The sequence below is a fragment of the Lindgomyces ingoldianus genome (genome assembly GCF_010093535.1).
Source record: "Lindgomyces ingoldianus strain ATCC 200398 unplaced genomic scaffold BDR25scaffold_33, whole genome shotgun sequence".
Taxonomy (NCBI): domain Eukaryota; kingdom Fungi; phylum Ascomycota; class Dothideomycetes; order Pleosporales; family Lindgomycetaceae; genus Lindgomyces; species Lindgomyces ingoldianus.
The window spans coordinates 720,586-737,249 of record NW_022985194.1 but is presented as its reverse complement, the minus strand read 5'-3'; the positions used below and the strand labels follow the sequence as shown (position 1 = coordinate 737,249).

At 48.7% G+C, this 16,664-nt stretch overlaps 4 protein-coding genes across 4 annotated transcripts in view; 3 read left to right on the top strand and 1 right to left on the bottom strand.

Moving 5' to 3' along the window:
* Positions 1–881: 881 nt before the first annotated feature.
* On the top strand, positions 882–8,644 carry BDR25DRAFT_76638 (beta-ketoacyl synthase domain-containing protein). Its single transcript, XM_033699008.1, has 3 exons — positions 882–4,565; positions 4,611–8,392; positions 8,439–8,644. Exons 1-3 carry the CDS (start codon positions 961–963, stop codon positions 8,498–8,500), a joined length of 7,449 nt encoding a protein of 2,482 aa, XP_033543484.1. The 5' UTR covers positions 882–960; the 3' UTR covers positions 8,501–8,644.
* Positions 8,645–11,799: 3,155 nt separating this feature from the next.
* On the bottom strand, positions 11,800–12,428 carry BDR25DRAFT_359547 (uncharacterized protein; the record flags this gene model as incomplete). The annotated part of the gene is made up of 3 exons (XM_033696105.1): positions 11,800–12,016; positions 12,052–12,150; positions 12,346–12,428. The coding sequence occupies 3 exons, from the start codon at positions 12,426–12,428 to the stop codon at positions 11,800–11,802; spliced, it is 399 nt and encodes a 132-aa protein (XP_033543483.1).
* A 1,192-nt stretch (positions 12,429–13,620) lies between these two features.
* BDR25DRAFT_293570 (uncharacterized protein) lies at positions 13,621–15,262 on the top strand. Its single transcript, XM_033688730.1, has 5 exons — positions 13,621–13,925; positions 13,975–14,359; positions 14,413–14,463; positions 14,519–14,806; positions 14,872–15,262. The coding sequence occupies exons 1-5, from the start codon at positions 13,852–13,854 to the stop codon at positions 15,091–15,093; spliced, it is 1,020 nt and encodes a 339-aa protein (XP_033543482.1). The 5' UTR covers positions 13,621–13,851; the 3' UTR covers positions 15,094–15,262.
* BDR25DRAFT_327985 (uncharacterized protein) overlaps positions 15,168–16,664 on the top strand; it is a gene marked incomplete at both ends in the record, with an annotated part of 3,686 nt that continues 2,189 nt past the window's right edge. The window contains 2 exons of the mRNA XM_033692359.1: positions 15,168–15,289; positions 15,342–16,617. Coding sequence (XP_033543481.1) covers positions 15,168–15,289; positions 15,342–16,617 — 1,398 coding nt within the window. The remainder of the gene's footprint in view (positions 15,290–15,341; positions 16,618–16,664) is intronic.

Here is a 16,664-nt window from a genome sequence, read left to right as displayed (position 1 = left end):
ATTAACGCTACCTGGCAAATTCTCTCCACATAAGGTAGAGGATTTGAACACTGGGTTGTTTATGAGTCCCTAAATACCAAGAGGATTTTCTCCGGGGCGTGTGATAAATCTTGTGCAGATAAGATTCATGTGCTGAGATGTATGCTTCAAAGTGCAATGCAGTTACCTCGTTCTCGTTTACATACGGACAGCAATGACGGTGGCGAAGGCTATTGGGTAATCCTAAAAAAAGCGTAAGCAATCACGCGAGATAGTTCCTGCAGAATTCCTGCTTTCATCCAATGATTCCAGCCTGTGAGATTTTCGATTGGCTTTAGGGCCTCGGAACGGGACGGTCCAGATTTCCTAGCACTCACATGGGGCCACGCGCAGCATGAAAGAGGAAATCATCCGAGGATGTGATTCTCTTTTGAGCAGTGGTTCTTATAGATGACGGTGGGATAGCCTTCTGCTTTCCTTTTCCCGTTCCGGCTTCCTGGTCAGAGAGGCATGCAAGTCCCTAGTCTCGGTAGTGGGACCTCGCTATTGGTATGTACCCTTGCGATCTCAACCGCTGCATGTTTTTGGCCGATAACACTCGATAAGAATTAGGGCTGAGACGCAGTCCTATATTGGTGGCGTTCTTTATTCCTTGAAGCTGAATTTAGCCGGGACCCGAGTGGATGGCATAATTCGACATTCCACGTGGAGTGCTTGTTGACTCCTAAATATGGGCAAACAACCGCATACGAATCCACGATGTAATCAGCGAGAGGATTTGGTCAAGATCTCATGTTAGGTCTTGAAGACTTGCGAGCGGCATTATGCAGCTTAAAGCCATGACCCCTCGATCCCGATATCACTGTACTAATTGTCTCATGATTCCTGGTAGGTTCCAACATTGGAGTAAGGCGCACAAAAGCCTCACCCTTTCCGCCTGCTTGTTTGTTCTTGCAGTACTCTCCATATCGTGCTTTCAAGATGTTCGTCCCTCCACCATCAGAGCCGATTGCAGTCGTTGGGAGCAGTTGCCGATTTGCCGGCGGTGCCACTTCACCTTCCAAGTTTTGGGAACTGTTATCGGCCCCTCCTGACTTGTCGCGAGAAGTGCCGACCACGCGCTTCAACCCTCATGCCTTCTATCACCCAGACGGAGAGTATCACGGAACGACGAACTCGATCAAGGCCTATTGGCTGGAGCAGGACCACCGAGAGTTTGATGCAGCGTTTTTCAATATCACACCTCGAGAAGCCGAAGCACTGGATCCTCAGCAGCGGATGACACTTGAAGTTGTGTATGAAGCCTTAGAATCTGCTGGATACACACTCGATCGATACTTTGGGCAGAATGTCGGGGTTTTCGCTGGACTCATGACCGCCGACTACGACACCCTTTCCGGGCGAGATGAGTTGACTGCGAGCCAATATTATGCAACAGGGAACGCGAGATCTCTGATATCGAACCGGGTATCGTACTTTTTCAACTTCCGAGGGCCGTCTATGACCATCGATACGGCGTGCAGCTCAAGTCTCGTCGCGTTGCATCAGGCGGTCCATAGCCTCCGGTCTCGGGAGAGTGTAATGGCCTGTGTTACGGGCGCCAATTTGCTTCTCACTCCCGAGCAATTTATTGTTGAAGCCAGTCTACACATGCTCAGTCCTACAGGGAAATGTCGCATGTGGGATATCAGTGCCGACGGTTATGCGCGCGGAGAAGGAGTCGCGGCCATATTCCTTAAGCCGTTGTCCAGGGCGCTTGCCGACGGCGACGAGATTGAGGCTGTCATTCGACAAACAGGGGTGAATTCGGATGGAAGAACCCCTGGCATCACCTTGCCGAACCCTGCAGCTCAGGCGAACTTGATCAAAGACACGTATCTTCGTGCGGGACTGGATTTGCGAAATGCAGCGGACAGGTGCCAGTATTTTGAGGCACATGGAACAGGAACCCAAGCTGGAGATCCACGTGAGGCTTCTGCAATTTATGAGGCTTTCTTTGAACCCATCGCAAGTTCGCCTCCCGAAGGTTCGGGCGTAGCGAAAGGATTCGATGTAACCACTGAATCTCGGGCATTTGGAGGATCGCGGGAACCTGAGGGGCCAGGCAAATTGCTTGTTGGATCTGTGAAAACCGCTATTGGCCACACCGAAGGGGCGGCAGGGCTTGCCGGCCTGCTCAAGGTTATTCAGGCGATGAAGCATGGAAAAGTTCCACCCAATCTGCACATGCATACCCTGAACCCCAACGTCAGCCCGTTCTCCAAGAATCTTCGTATTCCCACAACGCTGGAATCATGGCCTCAAGTACCAACCGGACAGCCACTTAGAGCTAGTGTGAATTCATTCGGGTTTGGAGGAACGAACGCGCATGCGATCGTGGAACTCTTCGATTCCCAAATTCATGCGAAACATATTCTCACGATTTCGGAGGATCGAGCGGACACGCCGACGAAAAAGAAGGAATCCTCGAGGCCGGTACCTCTTCTGCTGTCGGCCAACTCCCGGAGATCCTTAAGATCATCAATTGAGTTGTTAAAAGACTTCATTCTGAAAAATTCTCACATTAACTGCAACCGGCTTGCATTGAAGCTCTCATCTCGGACTTGTTTCCCGTATAGACTCTCTCTCCCGGTAACAACAACGCCGGGAATGATCAAGGCCTTAGATGACGTTCTCAGTATCAGTACCGACCAGCTTGGCTTCCGAGCTGCAGGTGTGCAAGGACAGCCCCGCATCCTCGCTGTTTTCACCGGACAAGGTGCACAATGGCCGAAGATGTCAAGCACTTTGTTCTTGTCAAACGAAGTCTACCGATCATCAATTCGGAAATTGGATCAGATCCTGAAGGCTTGCAGAGACCCCCCGCAATGGTCTCTCGAAGAGCAGATATTTGCCGAGAAAGGCATGTCACGTGTTCACGAAGCAGCCGTCTCTCAGCCACTGTGTACTGCCTTGCAAATTGGGCTCGTTGATCTACTCCGAAGTCTTGAAGTTTTATTCCATTCCGTGGTTGGTCATTCTTCGGGGGAAATTGGTGCTGCTTATGCAGCTGGAAGGCTGAGTGCGAAAGATGCAATCTTGATCTCTTATTATCGAGGCGAAGTTGCTCATCTCGCTGAAGGTACGAACAGCGAGAAAGGAGCTATGCTTGCAGTAGGACTGTCGAGTGATGAAGCCGACGAATTCTGTAAGGCTCCGCAATTTGAAGGAAAACTGTTTGTTGCAGCAAACAATAGTCCTTCAAGCGTGACTCTATCGGGTGATACCGAGTCGATAGACGCAGCAAGTTCTGCTCTTGTGAAATCTGGAAAGTTTGCGAGAAGATTGCTTGTCGACACGGCCTATCATTCTCCGCATATGACGAAACCAGCAGCCGCTTATATTGAGGCCCTCCGAAGATGTGGGATAAAATCTCTCCCCGGCCGGAGTGACGTTCGATGGTCTTCTAGTGTGGAGGGGTATGGGGAAATGTTGAATCAGAGCGTAGCCATGGAGTACTGGAGGGATAATATGACTAACTCCGTCCGGTTTCGCGATGCACTCGAATCCGCACTTGCCAAACACGGGCCATTTGACTGCGTCGTCGAGATTGGCCCGCACCCGGCGCTGAAAGGGCCTTCCATACAAACTATGAAACCAACCATTAGCCCAGTTCCTCCTTACATTGGCTTTCTTGACCGCAACAAGGACGACAGCGTTGCATTTGCGGAATCCATCGGCTCCATATGGTGCACCTCAGGGCCACACGCCATTAACATTCCCAAGTATATCCAAAGCTCACCAAAAGATGACCTATCACGTTGCAAGATCTCGGATATGCCGTCATACCCGTGGGATCACTCTCAGATCCATTACCGAGAGACCCGGATATCTCGTCAATACCATTCCCGCAGCGATCCTCCACATGAGCTTTTAGGAGTGCGCACTCGCGACGACAACGAACATAACCTCCGCTGGCGAAATATTCTGAAGGTAGATAAAGTACCATGGCTAAACCACCATAAGTTCCAAGGCCAGGCGCTTGTTCCAGCATCCGCCTATTGCATAATGGCCTTGGATGCTGCTCGTGTACATCTCAAAGCTGGGAAGCAATTTGCGACGAGTGTTCAACTTCTCAATCTAACAATTGAAAGTGGTATTAATCTAGAGCCCAACTCACAAGGGACTGAGATACTGTTCTCCTTACAAATTATGCCCCACCGCCCATCGGATCCCGAGATCGAAGCATCCTTTACCTTGACCTCTTGTCCAGCGGATGGAACCACCACACCAAAAATGAACATGCATGGGAACATGAGAATGGTTTTAGGCGAACCAATGCTGGGCTTGCTACCCCCGAGGCAGACAGAGAACAGCGAAACGTTACCTGCTGATACCAAAGCCTTCTATAGAATGATGGACGAAACTGGTTTGGTTTACAGCGGGCCTTTCAGATCATTGCAGACTATCGACCGACGCCTCAACTATGCCGCTACTACACTGAAGAGATACCACTCTGAAGATACTACCCAACTTTCCGTCAGTCCCGCGACATTGGATAGTTGCTTTCAGTCCGCCTTTCTATCTTACGCCTTTGCCGGCGATAAGTAAGTTCCACCGTCGTTGTGCACGATAAATCTAACACTTGATAGGTCTTTGTGGACGCCTTTTCTTCCAGTATCAATTCAAAGCCTGACGTTCAACTTGGCATATTGTAATCAACCCAAGCCAATCACTGATGAGCTCTTGCGGGTCGACTCATATTGCACCCACATCGGAAACCCTTCACTTACCTCCAAAGCCATCATCACAGTCGACATCGGCATTGCTAACGAACAAGGTGACACCGAGATCCAAGTGGAAGGATTAGTAGTCGCCGCTTTTGCAAACACACGACCAGAGGATGATCATGAGCTCTATCTCCATTCGGTTCTTGATGTCGACCCTGAAGACGAAATTGTTCAATCCTATAACGGTGAAGACTCTGGCTATGACCCTAGCTTTATTGAAGAATGCGCTCGCGTAACAAATTTCATCCTCCGAAAGAATAACAAAGCTATACCATTCAAGCTTGCTCTTCCGAGTGTGGCACGTACCCCTTTCATTTTCCTACACCACGATGGATGGGCCAGCGACGATGAGAATTCCCTTCAATCGCTCATGTTCGACTCCGACTATTCTTCTTCTCTGGAATTAATTAGTGCCGTTGGTAAAACACGTTCAGAATTGCTTCTGGAGTTGTTGCCTCATGTGATTGCCTCTGGGCACAGTATGCATCACTTCAATGAGCACGTTGGTAGAGTCATCCAGCAGATCTCTCACAAATATCCACAAATACAGGTACTCGATATGTCTGATCCAGAGTCGGGCCTCACGAAGCAAATTTTACGAAACCCTCGCTTGCACCTCGGAGGTTTCACGGTTGCCAACTTTACCCCCTCAGTGACATCGCCGAGAGATATCGACAAATTAAACATGCGACGAAGTTATGTTACGACGGTGGATGTGGATCTGAACAAAGATTTGATCGAGCAAACCCCGCCCGCCGTGTCCTTCGACCTTGTCCTTCTTTCGGCATCGATTCTGCAAAGTAAATCAACCGGAAAAATCATGAGAGAGATCAGGTCGATCATGAAGACTGGAGGTTTCTTGCTTCTGCTCGACTCACCTAATATTGTTCTCACGGATCGACTCCATGGATTACCGACCGCCTTTCCTAGCGAACTCCCAACGCCATCCGAGTGGCCGGACGTTTTAGAGAACTGCAATTTTGGCCAAGTCGCTAGGTACTCCAACCAAGTCTTCCCCTCCGGCTTCTCTATCTTTGTCAGACAAGCAATAGATCCTCAGTTAGCCATACCACACCGTCTCCTGGAAGAAGAAAGTCGTGAGATTGTCGAACATCTCCTGATCATCGGCGGTACGAGCGCATACACATCTTCCTTGGGGAATGAATTGCAAGAACTCTTAGGTTCATTCTGCCATACTATTACTCTCCGCGACTCCTTTGATACACTCGAGGCTGAGGATATTGGCGAATGCACGGCCACCATAATCGCAGCGGATCTAGACGAAAGCGTCATGTCAAACATGACCGAGGAGAGAATTACCCAGCTGAAAGACCTCATGCGACCGAAAATGAAGGCTATGTGGTTGACCCTTGGTGCAAGATACAGCAATCCGGATCATGCAGCTACATTTGGCTTTACACGAACCATTGCTGCCGAGATTCCTAATTTGACGGTCCGCAACCTCGATTTGGAGAGGACTGAGGGGAGTTCTCTCCTCGTTGCGGAAATGTTCTTAGGAATGATCGTCGATGACGGTGTATCCCACTGGCATCCAGATGGTAGATCGTGGATCTCTGAGAGGGAGATCTTCATGGAAGATGGACGTCGCTTGATATCACGAGTGCTGCCATTCGAACCTGGAAATAGTCGCGTTAATTCATCTCGGCGAATAGTGTCCGACTCAGTGACTTCAGCCAACACGGCTCTTACCGTCAAACAGAACGGGAAACAAGTGACCTTGGAAACTGCTGCCCTGGAGAATCTACCACCGAGGGATGTTAACGGCAACATCTCCACCATACAGGTTTCGTATAGTTCTCTAAATCTTGTTCCAATAACTGATAACTACGCTGCCTACATCTGCATCGGAAATGATATGACGACAGGGAATCTTGTCGTTGCGCCCTCCGCAGCAAATTCGTCATATATCTCCATGCCATCTACCCGAGTGTATAGTTTAAAAGCGGAAACCAGGCCTCTGGATTTGTTAAACAGTGTCACTAGATTTGCAATTGCCGCAACCATAGCACGGAAAGCTAGGGGGCGGAGTCTTGTTCTAATCGAACCAGATACGTATACCCTTCACGCCATTCAACAAATTTATGAGGCTCGGATATCCATTGTCAGGACTAGCGCGAATGATGAAGCGCCAAACCTAGGTGTGCGAACTCTCGGCATTCACCCAAGAACACCAATCTCCAGAATTAAAGCCCTGCTATCATCCTTCAATGCCCTTGTCGTCTCGTTCCTTCCCGAGAATGATGATTTCTCCCAGAAGATTCGACACTGTTTTCCAGAAGCCTGTCAGTTCCTGCCACCCCCTGTACTGAGCGACTCAAACACCAACATTGGCGACGGAGGCTTTTCTAGCGCGCGGCTCTCTTGGGTCGGTGCTATTTCCGCTGCTTTAGACGGCCTTGACAATACAGCCCCGCGGTCCTTCCATACAAACACTATTTCTGTACCGTCTTTGCTCGAAACTCGTCATCCATTCCCGCTTTTTACCATAATAGACTGGAAGGCAGAACGTATGGTATCTCGAATAGTAAGTCCGCTCGTCTCGCACCGAATGCTCCGACCCGATCGAACATACATCCTAGTCGGCCTCACTCGCGATATGGGACAAAGCCTCAGCCGATTCTTCATCGACCTTGGTGCAAAACACATTGTCCTCGCTAGTCGCAATCCAAACATGCACCCGAAATGGAAGGACGAACTCGTCTCAACGCATGGGGTAGAAATTGCAATCGAGAAGCTCGATGTCACTGATATCGTCAATGTAAGACGCTTCAAGGCTAAGCTATCTCAGAGCATGCCTCCAGTTGCTGGAGTCGTGAATGGTGCCATGGTTCTAGACGATCGAGTTTTCGCACAAATGACACTGAAAACGTGGAATCGAGTGTTACATCCCAAGACGATTGGCTCTAAAAATTTGGACAGTGTATTCAGCGACCCGGAGATGGAATTCTTTATCATGACCTCTTCTTTTGCCGCGATAGGTGGTCATCCAGGGCAATCGAATTATGCTGCTGCGAACATGTACATGAATGGTCTCGCCGCAAATAGACGAGCACACGGAGTAGCAGGATCAGTGCTAAATATCGGGGTCATCTACGGACTTGGTTTTCTACTTCGTGAGAAGCAGAATTTATACGCGGGACTAGAAAGGGAGGGGTATCCACCGATCTCCGAACGCGACCTTCACCACATGTTTCACGAAGCTATTCTTGCCGGACGACCCAATGTACCGGATCAGCCACTAGACTTAACAACAGGATTAAGCCGATACCGAGCTGATAGCCCTGACTTACTCTTTTGGCAAATGGACCCTAGATTCTGCCATTTCACGAAACATAATGGAACTCAAGATTCTGCAGAAGCGACGAAAGCGCAACAAAGCCTAAAAGATCAGATTGCGAACCTCGAATCGGCCCCAAAGATCGCAGATGTGGTATCTGCTTTCTTCGTTGAGAAGCTAGAGACTCTTCTAGTGCTACCAGGTGGATCCGTTAGTAGGGAACAGAATATGACCGATTTGGGGGTGGATTCGTTGATTGTGGTAGAACTACGGAATTGGTTCTACAAAATGATTGAGAGAGATGTCCCGGCACTGAAGATTTTAGGGGCAAGAAGCATACATCGATGTTAGTGTAACTAATAACCCCTTGAATATTGGCTGACCCTTGGCAGTGTGCTTGGATATTGCCGAGCAGATAAACGCCAGTTGTCCCAGCACCGACAGCGCAAACTGAAGGAAGTATTACTTATTGCCCTTCTCCGCACTATCCTCCCCCTTTTCTCGTTCCCTTGCAACCCGCTCCATTTCCCTGCCAATAAGACCCCAGAAGGACAACGATGAACCGGAGCATTCCTCACATTCTCCTTTCACCCTCTGGTATTCCGGCTCTGTAGCACCATGACACGAAGGATGGCCGCAAGGTACGTTGCACGATACGGTATGGTCAGGGTCATTGGTCAGGGACCAGCACTCGTATCGGTAGATAGTTTCTTTACACATTTTAGTTATACAGAAGTTTTGTTTAAGAATTTGAGGAAGGTTGATTGATATCTTTAAGAAGAAGGACGCTACCTAGAGGAATTGATTTATATATCATAAATGCCATTGACATCACTTCGGATGAGACGTGGCACTTGTTAATTTGAGCGTTTGGCAGAGGCGATGCGTTCTTCCCGTCATGCGCGCTGATGTGATAGGTCCCAAGACCCGCCAAACAATGACAACGCTAATCTATGCCTCTCCCTGGACTGCTATTAAACGGCCCCAAAACGTAAACGAGCCCCAAAACAACCCTAAAGAGACAAGAAACAGCAATCCCCACACTTGTCTACTACCGTCTCCCAATTTATGTCTGTGAACTCTTTGCTTTCAAAGAAGCCTCAGTCCGGGCGACTTGTAATGCAAGTGATAATCTGGTTAGAGAGTAGGGCTTTGCTCCAAATTTGTAGAATTAGATCATTTCCCCACAGATTATTAGAGTTTGATGGAGGTGGGTTTCTCGTGGAAGGAACCCTTCGAGGATTGGCGACCTGTTTAAACTACACATAGTACGAAGGAGCAGGGTGTTGAGAGGGAAATTTTGTCAAGTATTAAGGCCTAACGGAGGACGTGATGCCTGATTATGGTCAGGACTCCCATGAGTGTATATTCGGATGCACATAGTGGGGCGAGGGTGTAGAATTACCAATGTTGAAATCAAGAATTCCAAATGCTTCCTATTTATTCAATGTCACACTATGAACGATGGGGTTGGCTAATAGATGACTCGATTCAGTGGCCCTCTACGGTGCAAGTATCCTAAAAGTTGTCTTCTCAGCCAGGGCGTCCAATCAACTAGGTTAGACCGACTTCGACTAGTCGAACCAGAAATCGTATGGAAGTTTCTCACCCCCTTCCATAATGCTCGCCAACTGCACCGTTCCCGCCGCAATATAGTTGTAGCTCTTTGCAGCCCGTTCCACCCTGTGGCCCTAGGCAAAGCAGCAAATACGTGCTATCAAACCGTTTATAATTATGATCACACGTCCATTTATCCCCCTATATGTATTCTTCTACTGCCCAGTTAGAGTTTGACCTGTTTCCACTTGCAGCATTTAGCAATGCAATAACGTACCACACCATCGCGAGGCGCACCGCGCACGAACTTGTATCAACAGGAAGATTGCGTCCAAGGATGGTTTGTCTGATGAGGGTCTGTCCGCCACAAATCCCCCTGTTCTTAGAAGCACCGGGGAGCTATTGCTAGCCTAAAGAGCCACAGCCACTTTTAGTCTTCTCATACTTTAGATCTCTTGGTATGACGGAGCTGGCAATCCAAGGCGTTGGTACTCATTTCTCTGCTGCGTTTTAATCCAATGGGCAACCAGGAGAAGAGTACTGCTGTGTACTACTTGACGGTCTGTCTACACGAGTACAAACCCCTACTAAGGTATGTATATAAGATGCCATAAACATCTTCTAAATCAACAGAAACTACAAGACCTAAAAAGTCCTCACAAATATATATCAATTTGGCATGGTCGTTTTACTATATATTTGGTCACACTTGACAGACGCTAACATCTTATAAGCCACGATGGATAAATTCTGAAATTGGATGCCTGGGCTTGGATACAACAGGTGGGGTTTCGCGCCCTCTAGGCAAAAAGAGTCGTATCATCCATCTATCTTTCTGTGGACAAAATCGAGAGGTCCATGTTGAAGGGAAATGCTAGGATTTTTTAGGCCTTACAGAGGTTGCTGTATAAGAATCTTTGTCGGCTAGGATTAAGATCGTATAACCTATTAGTGCTCTGAAGTAATTTAGCGGCGGGAGATAAAGAACATCCCCATTCCGTGGAGCAACTGGCGAGGAAATTGTGGAAAGTTCAGCTTGGCATAGGTTTTGTGAATTATTAAGGGTTCCGCGCAACGGAATTCCTAAGTCAATTCTCTAAATTAAAGAGAAACGTTTATCTTGCTGCTTGATTGCTCACATTTGCATTGTGAAGTAGTATCAGTATGAGCTGTCATGCAACTTGTTCCCTTTGTGCACAATACAATGCCTACTTGTGCATATAAGAACCCCACGTACATGCTGACTGACAACGTCCAACTGCATTAACTTCTGAACAAACCCTTTAGGATTGTGTTAGCACGGTCACAAACCAAGATGTGTACCTTTGTTTCTTGGGAATATGATTGCAAATGTACCCGGTGGGAACTCTACCTCTGCTCCGAAGCGAAGACCACGGGTATTACTTGCAAAGAGCGAGGGGCAAACTTTGAATGTCGCGAGTCGGGAAAAGAGTGCACCAATTGCGCCAAGCCAGATCTAGGTTAAATTCCCCATGTAACGTCTATCCCTGCGGGGCGAGAAACTCTCTGCGCCGAGAATTATGAGAAATTAGGGGTTCTTCAGCTTCAAGTGATGAGATATCTATACACATACTAATAATTACTATAACTACGCATAGGCGATGTACTGTAGTTACATTTAGACATCTAGGACCCCTTTTACCTAAAAATTACGTACCTGTAGTTCGCCTTGTCGCCCGACACGCAACATGCCTTATTCTATAACACCACAGAGTTCCTTTCTTACAGCACTATAATTAGGCTCTTCCTCGTCTAAACTAATCTTAAACGGTGTTATCTCAGTCTTAAAAACGAAGTACGAAGCCTGGAAGTCATATCAGCCTCGCGTCTGCTGCACCGCACAAATCAATGCAACATTGCTACCCCCGGTTGGTACCTGCCACTACAGTGAGTACTAATTCTAGCTAGTTTGGAACGACCCCACACTGCCTACATAATCACAACAGAGTTAATTACAGACGTTAGTTGTGTAGTAAGCATAGACTGTGCCTGTCAGCGTTATGACTGTGCATGGAGCTGTTCGTAAAAGACATCAATAGCCGTCAGACACAGAGCATCTGCTGAAGTTAGTTATTCTCCTGTTGAGGTTCCGCAACTTATGAAGAATATACTTGCACTGTAATAACATTCCCCTAATCACATCTGCGCTACTGGCGCCCTCCACGTCGCCCACTCCTAGACTTTGTCCTTTGGCATCGATGAAATTGTATCCACCTCTTCCTCTGCCTCTAGCCCTGCCTCTAGTTCTGCCTCCAGTGTGGAAGGCTTGCGCTTACGGCAACGTTTGCCCTTACTCTTGTCTGTGGTAGCTTTGTCTTTAGCGGCACACTTCGCTCGTGCCTCTTCAAGATCGTCATAGCTCATTATCTTTGCCTTCCCTAGCACCACTGATCTGACTGACCGACGAGCTTTGCCTTCGTTGTTCACCTGGAACAGAAATTTAGGTTGATCTTAGAGGGGAGCTCGTTTAGCGAAGGATAATCGGCCGTACTCGCGAGTTTCCGTACGTGCCGCTGAAGGCGCTGTCTTTTTGGCTCATCAAATGCACAAGTATTCTTTTTAATCTAGTTGTATAAAGACGTAAGGTCCTCTATTGTTACTAGCGTGATAGGCGTTATAGGAGTTAATAAAACTTTGTCTTGAGGGCAGTATTCTACAACTCTGTTAGCTTGAGGAAGAGTAAGTTCTGTGAGCTGCTTTAGTATATCTCAGAGTACTCACTCAGGGTTGAAAGGAAACAAACTAGTGGCAGACCACCTGCCGGTAATGTTCCTTTTAGTTAACGCCCTCTCCCTTGCTGGCATGTACAAATATGTACAAATAGGTAAAATGCTGTTTGCTAATTATATCTACACCTCCTCTGTTCAGCTGCTTAATCTTATTTGCGATATGCTGTCTTCAAGAAGGCGAAGAGTCTACCGTCACAGGGCTAGAGCTTGTAAGAGGTACAAGGCAGACAACACTAGATAATAATATTGTTTTTTTAAAGTGGAACTCTAGAATCTCTAGCGTCTTATAAGTCCTAAAACTGTCGCTGATTAGCATCTATAGTTTGCTGTTACCTAGTCCTTTAGTTTGGGAATTAAAAAAGCACGTGAACCACTCTAAGCTAATCTTAGAGTTATTAAACCTATTCTTAGAAAATCTGTAGTACTATCAAGGGGCAGGGTGTGTAGTCTAATTGCTTTAGGGTGTTAAAGCTGGCTAAATTATAAGAGGATGCAGCGACCTACTATTAGCATTAGTTGACTCACTTAATAGCAGTAACTATTGTCTGCTTCACACCAGCGCTTCTATAGCCTTGTAGGTTGTCCTTGCCTACAAGAACCTTAACAGAGCCTAGCATACTTAGCATAACACCTGTCTTATCTATTTAATAGACATTCTCTGGCAGGACAACTAGATCCTATAGTACTACTAATCACGTAAACCACTCTATTGTCTTAGGATTTATGTTGCTCCTGTGAGGTTTCTAGTTAATTGCCCTGGCTCTCTTTGCATTGAGCGCAGGATGGCGTTTCTTAAGGCTAGCGGCTAGTTCTTGTCGAGGGGCTTGATTGGCATATATGTTGTAGACCGCTGGCGGGCGATACTATAGGCTAGTGAGGGTATGAACTATGAGCTTGATACGCACAGGGTGCCTAAGGTTAGACATAAGTAGGAGGAACCTAACAATAGCTTTTTCTTCTGGAGTAAGGTATTGTTGACTTTTGGCATGCTCTTCTGTCGAGCGTCGTCCGCGATCGCGATGCTGAAGGGTGCCAAAAGAGCATAGGTTTTAGGCACATCTGCAGGAAGCACTTGAACGAGAGCCAGACTAGCTCGATCCATGTTCACGATGGTGGTGATCGAGGAGGTACAAATCGACAGCTAGTCTTAATGAGCGGCGCAGTCCCCGTACCTAAAAATAGACATCACGTGACAATTTATGGGTGGCTCCGGAGGAGTGCCCAGCACGCCAGGCCGGCGGCATATCGAGCCCGATAACTGGCAAGGCGCCATCGTCCAGTTCGCGCTGCGCTCTACCTACAGCCGCTGTGCGTGAGGCTGAGATCGATGGCGCCTGCGACTTCTACTTCGCTGCACTGGTGGTGATGGCTTACAATCCTCCCTCCTCGATACACACTCACTGCAGTCTCGACGAAGTCTACAGACTTGACCCTTGATAACTGTGCACCCTGTTGTCTGCTCTTAAGCGGGTGACGCGCTTTCAAGCGTGCAGCGCGCATGGCAACCGTACACCGGCACAGCTTCACAAGGCTGACTGCTGGAGATCAGAACGATGACCAGTCTTGCTTGAAGTAAGACCGCGTCCTCAAATATCGGAGGAGTTCTGCTGACGATTCGCAGTATCGTGTTCGTCCACGGGCTTCGAGGTCATCCTCGAGGAACTTGGGAAGCGGCGGCGAGCGCGAGCCACAGTAGCAGCAGCGACGCGACCAAAAAGCCCAAGAGCTTCAGGGCCTTGTTCAAGCGACGAACGGTCAAGTCTTCAGCAACAGACACTGAACAAGCGCACGCTCCCTCCTCCATCCCCGCCTCGTCGTCACTACCATCGTCTACAATCTTCTGGCCGGAAGAGTACCTCGTGCCGGATGTCCCTGAAGCCCAGGTGTGGACATACGGATATAACGCAGACGTTATCGGAGGTCTTTTCCAGGCGAACAACAAGAACAGCATCTCACAGCATGGTCGGGACCTGTCGGTCAGACTAGAGAGAGAAATTGGGAATGGAGTAGGATGGTGCCAGCCTGTATTCGCTTGAAGTTAGCTCTAACAGCGGTGTAGAAACCGATCGCGTTCGTGGTACACAGTCTGGGTGGCATTATTGTCAAAGATGTATTGGCCTAGTTGTCCATGCTATAACGACAACTCTGCTTATTTGTTGCTACAGGCTATCCACCGATCAGAGCTGATCCGTGAACAAACGAAGCTCATCATCTTCCTCGGGACGCCGCACCGAGGGAGTGCGTATGCAGGCTGGGGCCAGATTGCTTCAAACCTTGCGTCCCTCACACTTCAAGATTCGAACAAGAAGATTCTCGAGACGCTAGAAGTAAACAACGAAGTTCTAGACAACATTCACGAGGAGTTCAAGACGATCGCGTTCAAGGGGACAATGAAGATTCATTCATTTCAGGAGGCACGGAGCATCACTGGTATGAAAGGGCTGAACGAGAAAGTATGTTTTTTGTTAGCTATAAGTCGTGCACCGCAGACAAGTCGAAACAAGGCTGATGGCTGCAGGTAGTAGACGACTTCTCGTCAAAACTCGACCTCCCACGAGCGCTAGAGACTGTCGAAAGCATAGATGCCAATCACATGCAGATGACCAGGTACAGCAGCAAAGACGATCAAGGCTATCGTGCCATTTCTGGCGTCTTGAAAGCCTTCGTCCGACAAGAGCTTGGAAGTCAGCAGCTACCGCCTACTAACGTTGCGGATGTGGCGGACGTTGCATGTACGTAAGACTATTACCTGTCAAGTATAGCGTTATAGGACGCTCACAAAAGGTTCTTTTACTAGCAAATGATGCCTTGTTCATGGTCCCCTTTTCTCGCGACAACTGCTTTGTTGGCCGAGAAGACATCATCGCAGAAGTTAGCAAGCATCGAGCCTCACAGACACACACACGCGTGGCTCTTGTTGGCCTAGGAGGTGTAGGGTCAGTAGTATTGCATAGTTTCCTTCTAGACTACAGCACTGACAGTGGTTAGGAAATCGCAAGTCGCGATCGAGTATGCATACCGTGTCCAAAAGGCGGAGCCGCACACCCGAGTCGTCTGGATACACGCAAGCAATCCTACTAGATTTCGGCAAGGATACAGAGATATCGCTTACAAGCTCCTACTGCCCGGGTGGGAAGACTCAAAGGCGGATGTCTTGCAGTTGGTCTATGCCTGGCTGTCAGACAGGAGGAATGGGCAGTGGCTTATGATACTCGATAACGTCGACGACAATAGCGTTTTCTTTGGTGATGACGAAGACAACGCGGGCCCTCTGCAGACAGTCGACGCGGCGGACTACAGCGGCCCGCTCGAGAGCTTCCTCCCTCAGACGGCGAATGGAATGATCGTAATCACATCAAGGAACAAAACTGCAGCGGTCAATCTCGTTGGGGGAACCGGCGGCATTGTCCAGGTAAAGCCGATGGAGGAAGAGGACGCGCTGGCCCTGCTGCGGACAAGAGTGCCGTTTAGTGAGTCCAGCCGAGTAGACGCCGAGGCGCTTGTTCGGATGCTGGAGTGGATACCTCTAGCTATCACGCACGCCGCGACGTACATCGAGACAAGAGCAGCGACAACCACCGTGTCCACGTACCTCGAGCTGTTCCGCGAGAGTGAAGCCAACCAGATGCATCTCCTCGGCAAGAAGGAGTTGAAAGACATTCGACGCGACCACAGCATCCGGCATGCAGTGATTGCGACATGGCAGATCTCGTTCAAGTATATCCAAAAGACGGCGCCGTCGGCTGCCGATCTTCTTGCGATGATGAGCATGTTTGACAAGCAGGGAATCCCGAGATGGCTGCTGCAGACCAATAGCGTAAGCCAGCTGGACTTCGACGATGCTCTGGCGCCGTTGCTTAGCTTTTCCCTCGTGAGGACTGAGATTGGGGAGCAGGCATTAGAGATGCACCGGCTCGTGCAGCTGTCGATGAGGACGTGGCTCGAGGCGGAGAAGGAGCTGAGTAAGTGGGTGAAGGAATCAGTGCGGGCTCTTAGTGCAGCATTTCCAAGTGGAGAATACAAGACTTGGGAGGAATGTGAAGTACTCCTTCCCCATGTCAAAGAGATTATCAGCCATGCTACAGAAGATGAGGAGGATTTGTTAAACCAAGCAAAGAGTGCTCTTCGTGCGGGCTGGTATCTACTCCTCCGAGGGGAGTATAGAGTAGCGGAGGGGTTTCTCCGGGTGTCAACAGATACTAGAGAGAAGGTGCTTGGGCCTGAGCATCCTTCCACGCTGACGAGCATGAGCAACTTGGCGGGAGTGCTGGGGCGCCAAGGCAAGTACGAAGAGGCGGAATCGATGAACAG

Coding starts and splice junctions, on each gene's coding strand:
- BDR25DRAFT_76638 (XM_033699008.1), top strand. CDS start 961: ATGTTCGTCCCTCCACCATCAGAGCCGATTGCAGTCGTTGGGAGCAGT. Junction 4,566..4,610: donor TACGCCTTTGCCGGCGATAA/GTAAGTTCCACC, acceptor AACACTTGATAG/GTCTTTGTGGACGCCTTTTC. Junction 8,393..8,438: donor GGCAAGAAGCATACATCGAT/GTTAGTGTAACT, acceptor GACCCTTGGCAG/TGTGCTTGGATATTGCCGAG.
- BDR25DRAFT_293570 (XM_033688730.1), top strand. CDS start 13,852: ATGGCAACCGTACACCGGCACAGCTTCACAAGGCTGACTGCTGGAGAT. Junction 13,926..13,974: donor GATGACCAGTCTTGCTTGAA/GTAAGACCGCGT, acceptor GACGATTCGCAG/TATCGTGTTCGTCCACGGGC. Junction 14,464..14,518: donor GTGGCATTATTGTCAAAGAT/GTATTGGCCTAG, acceptor TTGTTGCTACAG/GCTATCCACCGATCAGAGCT.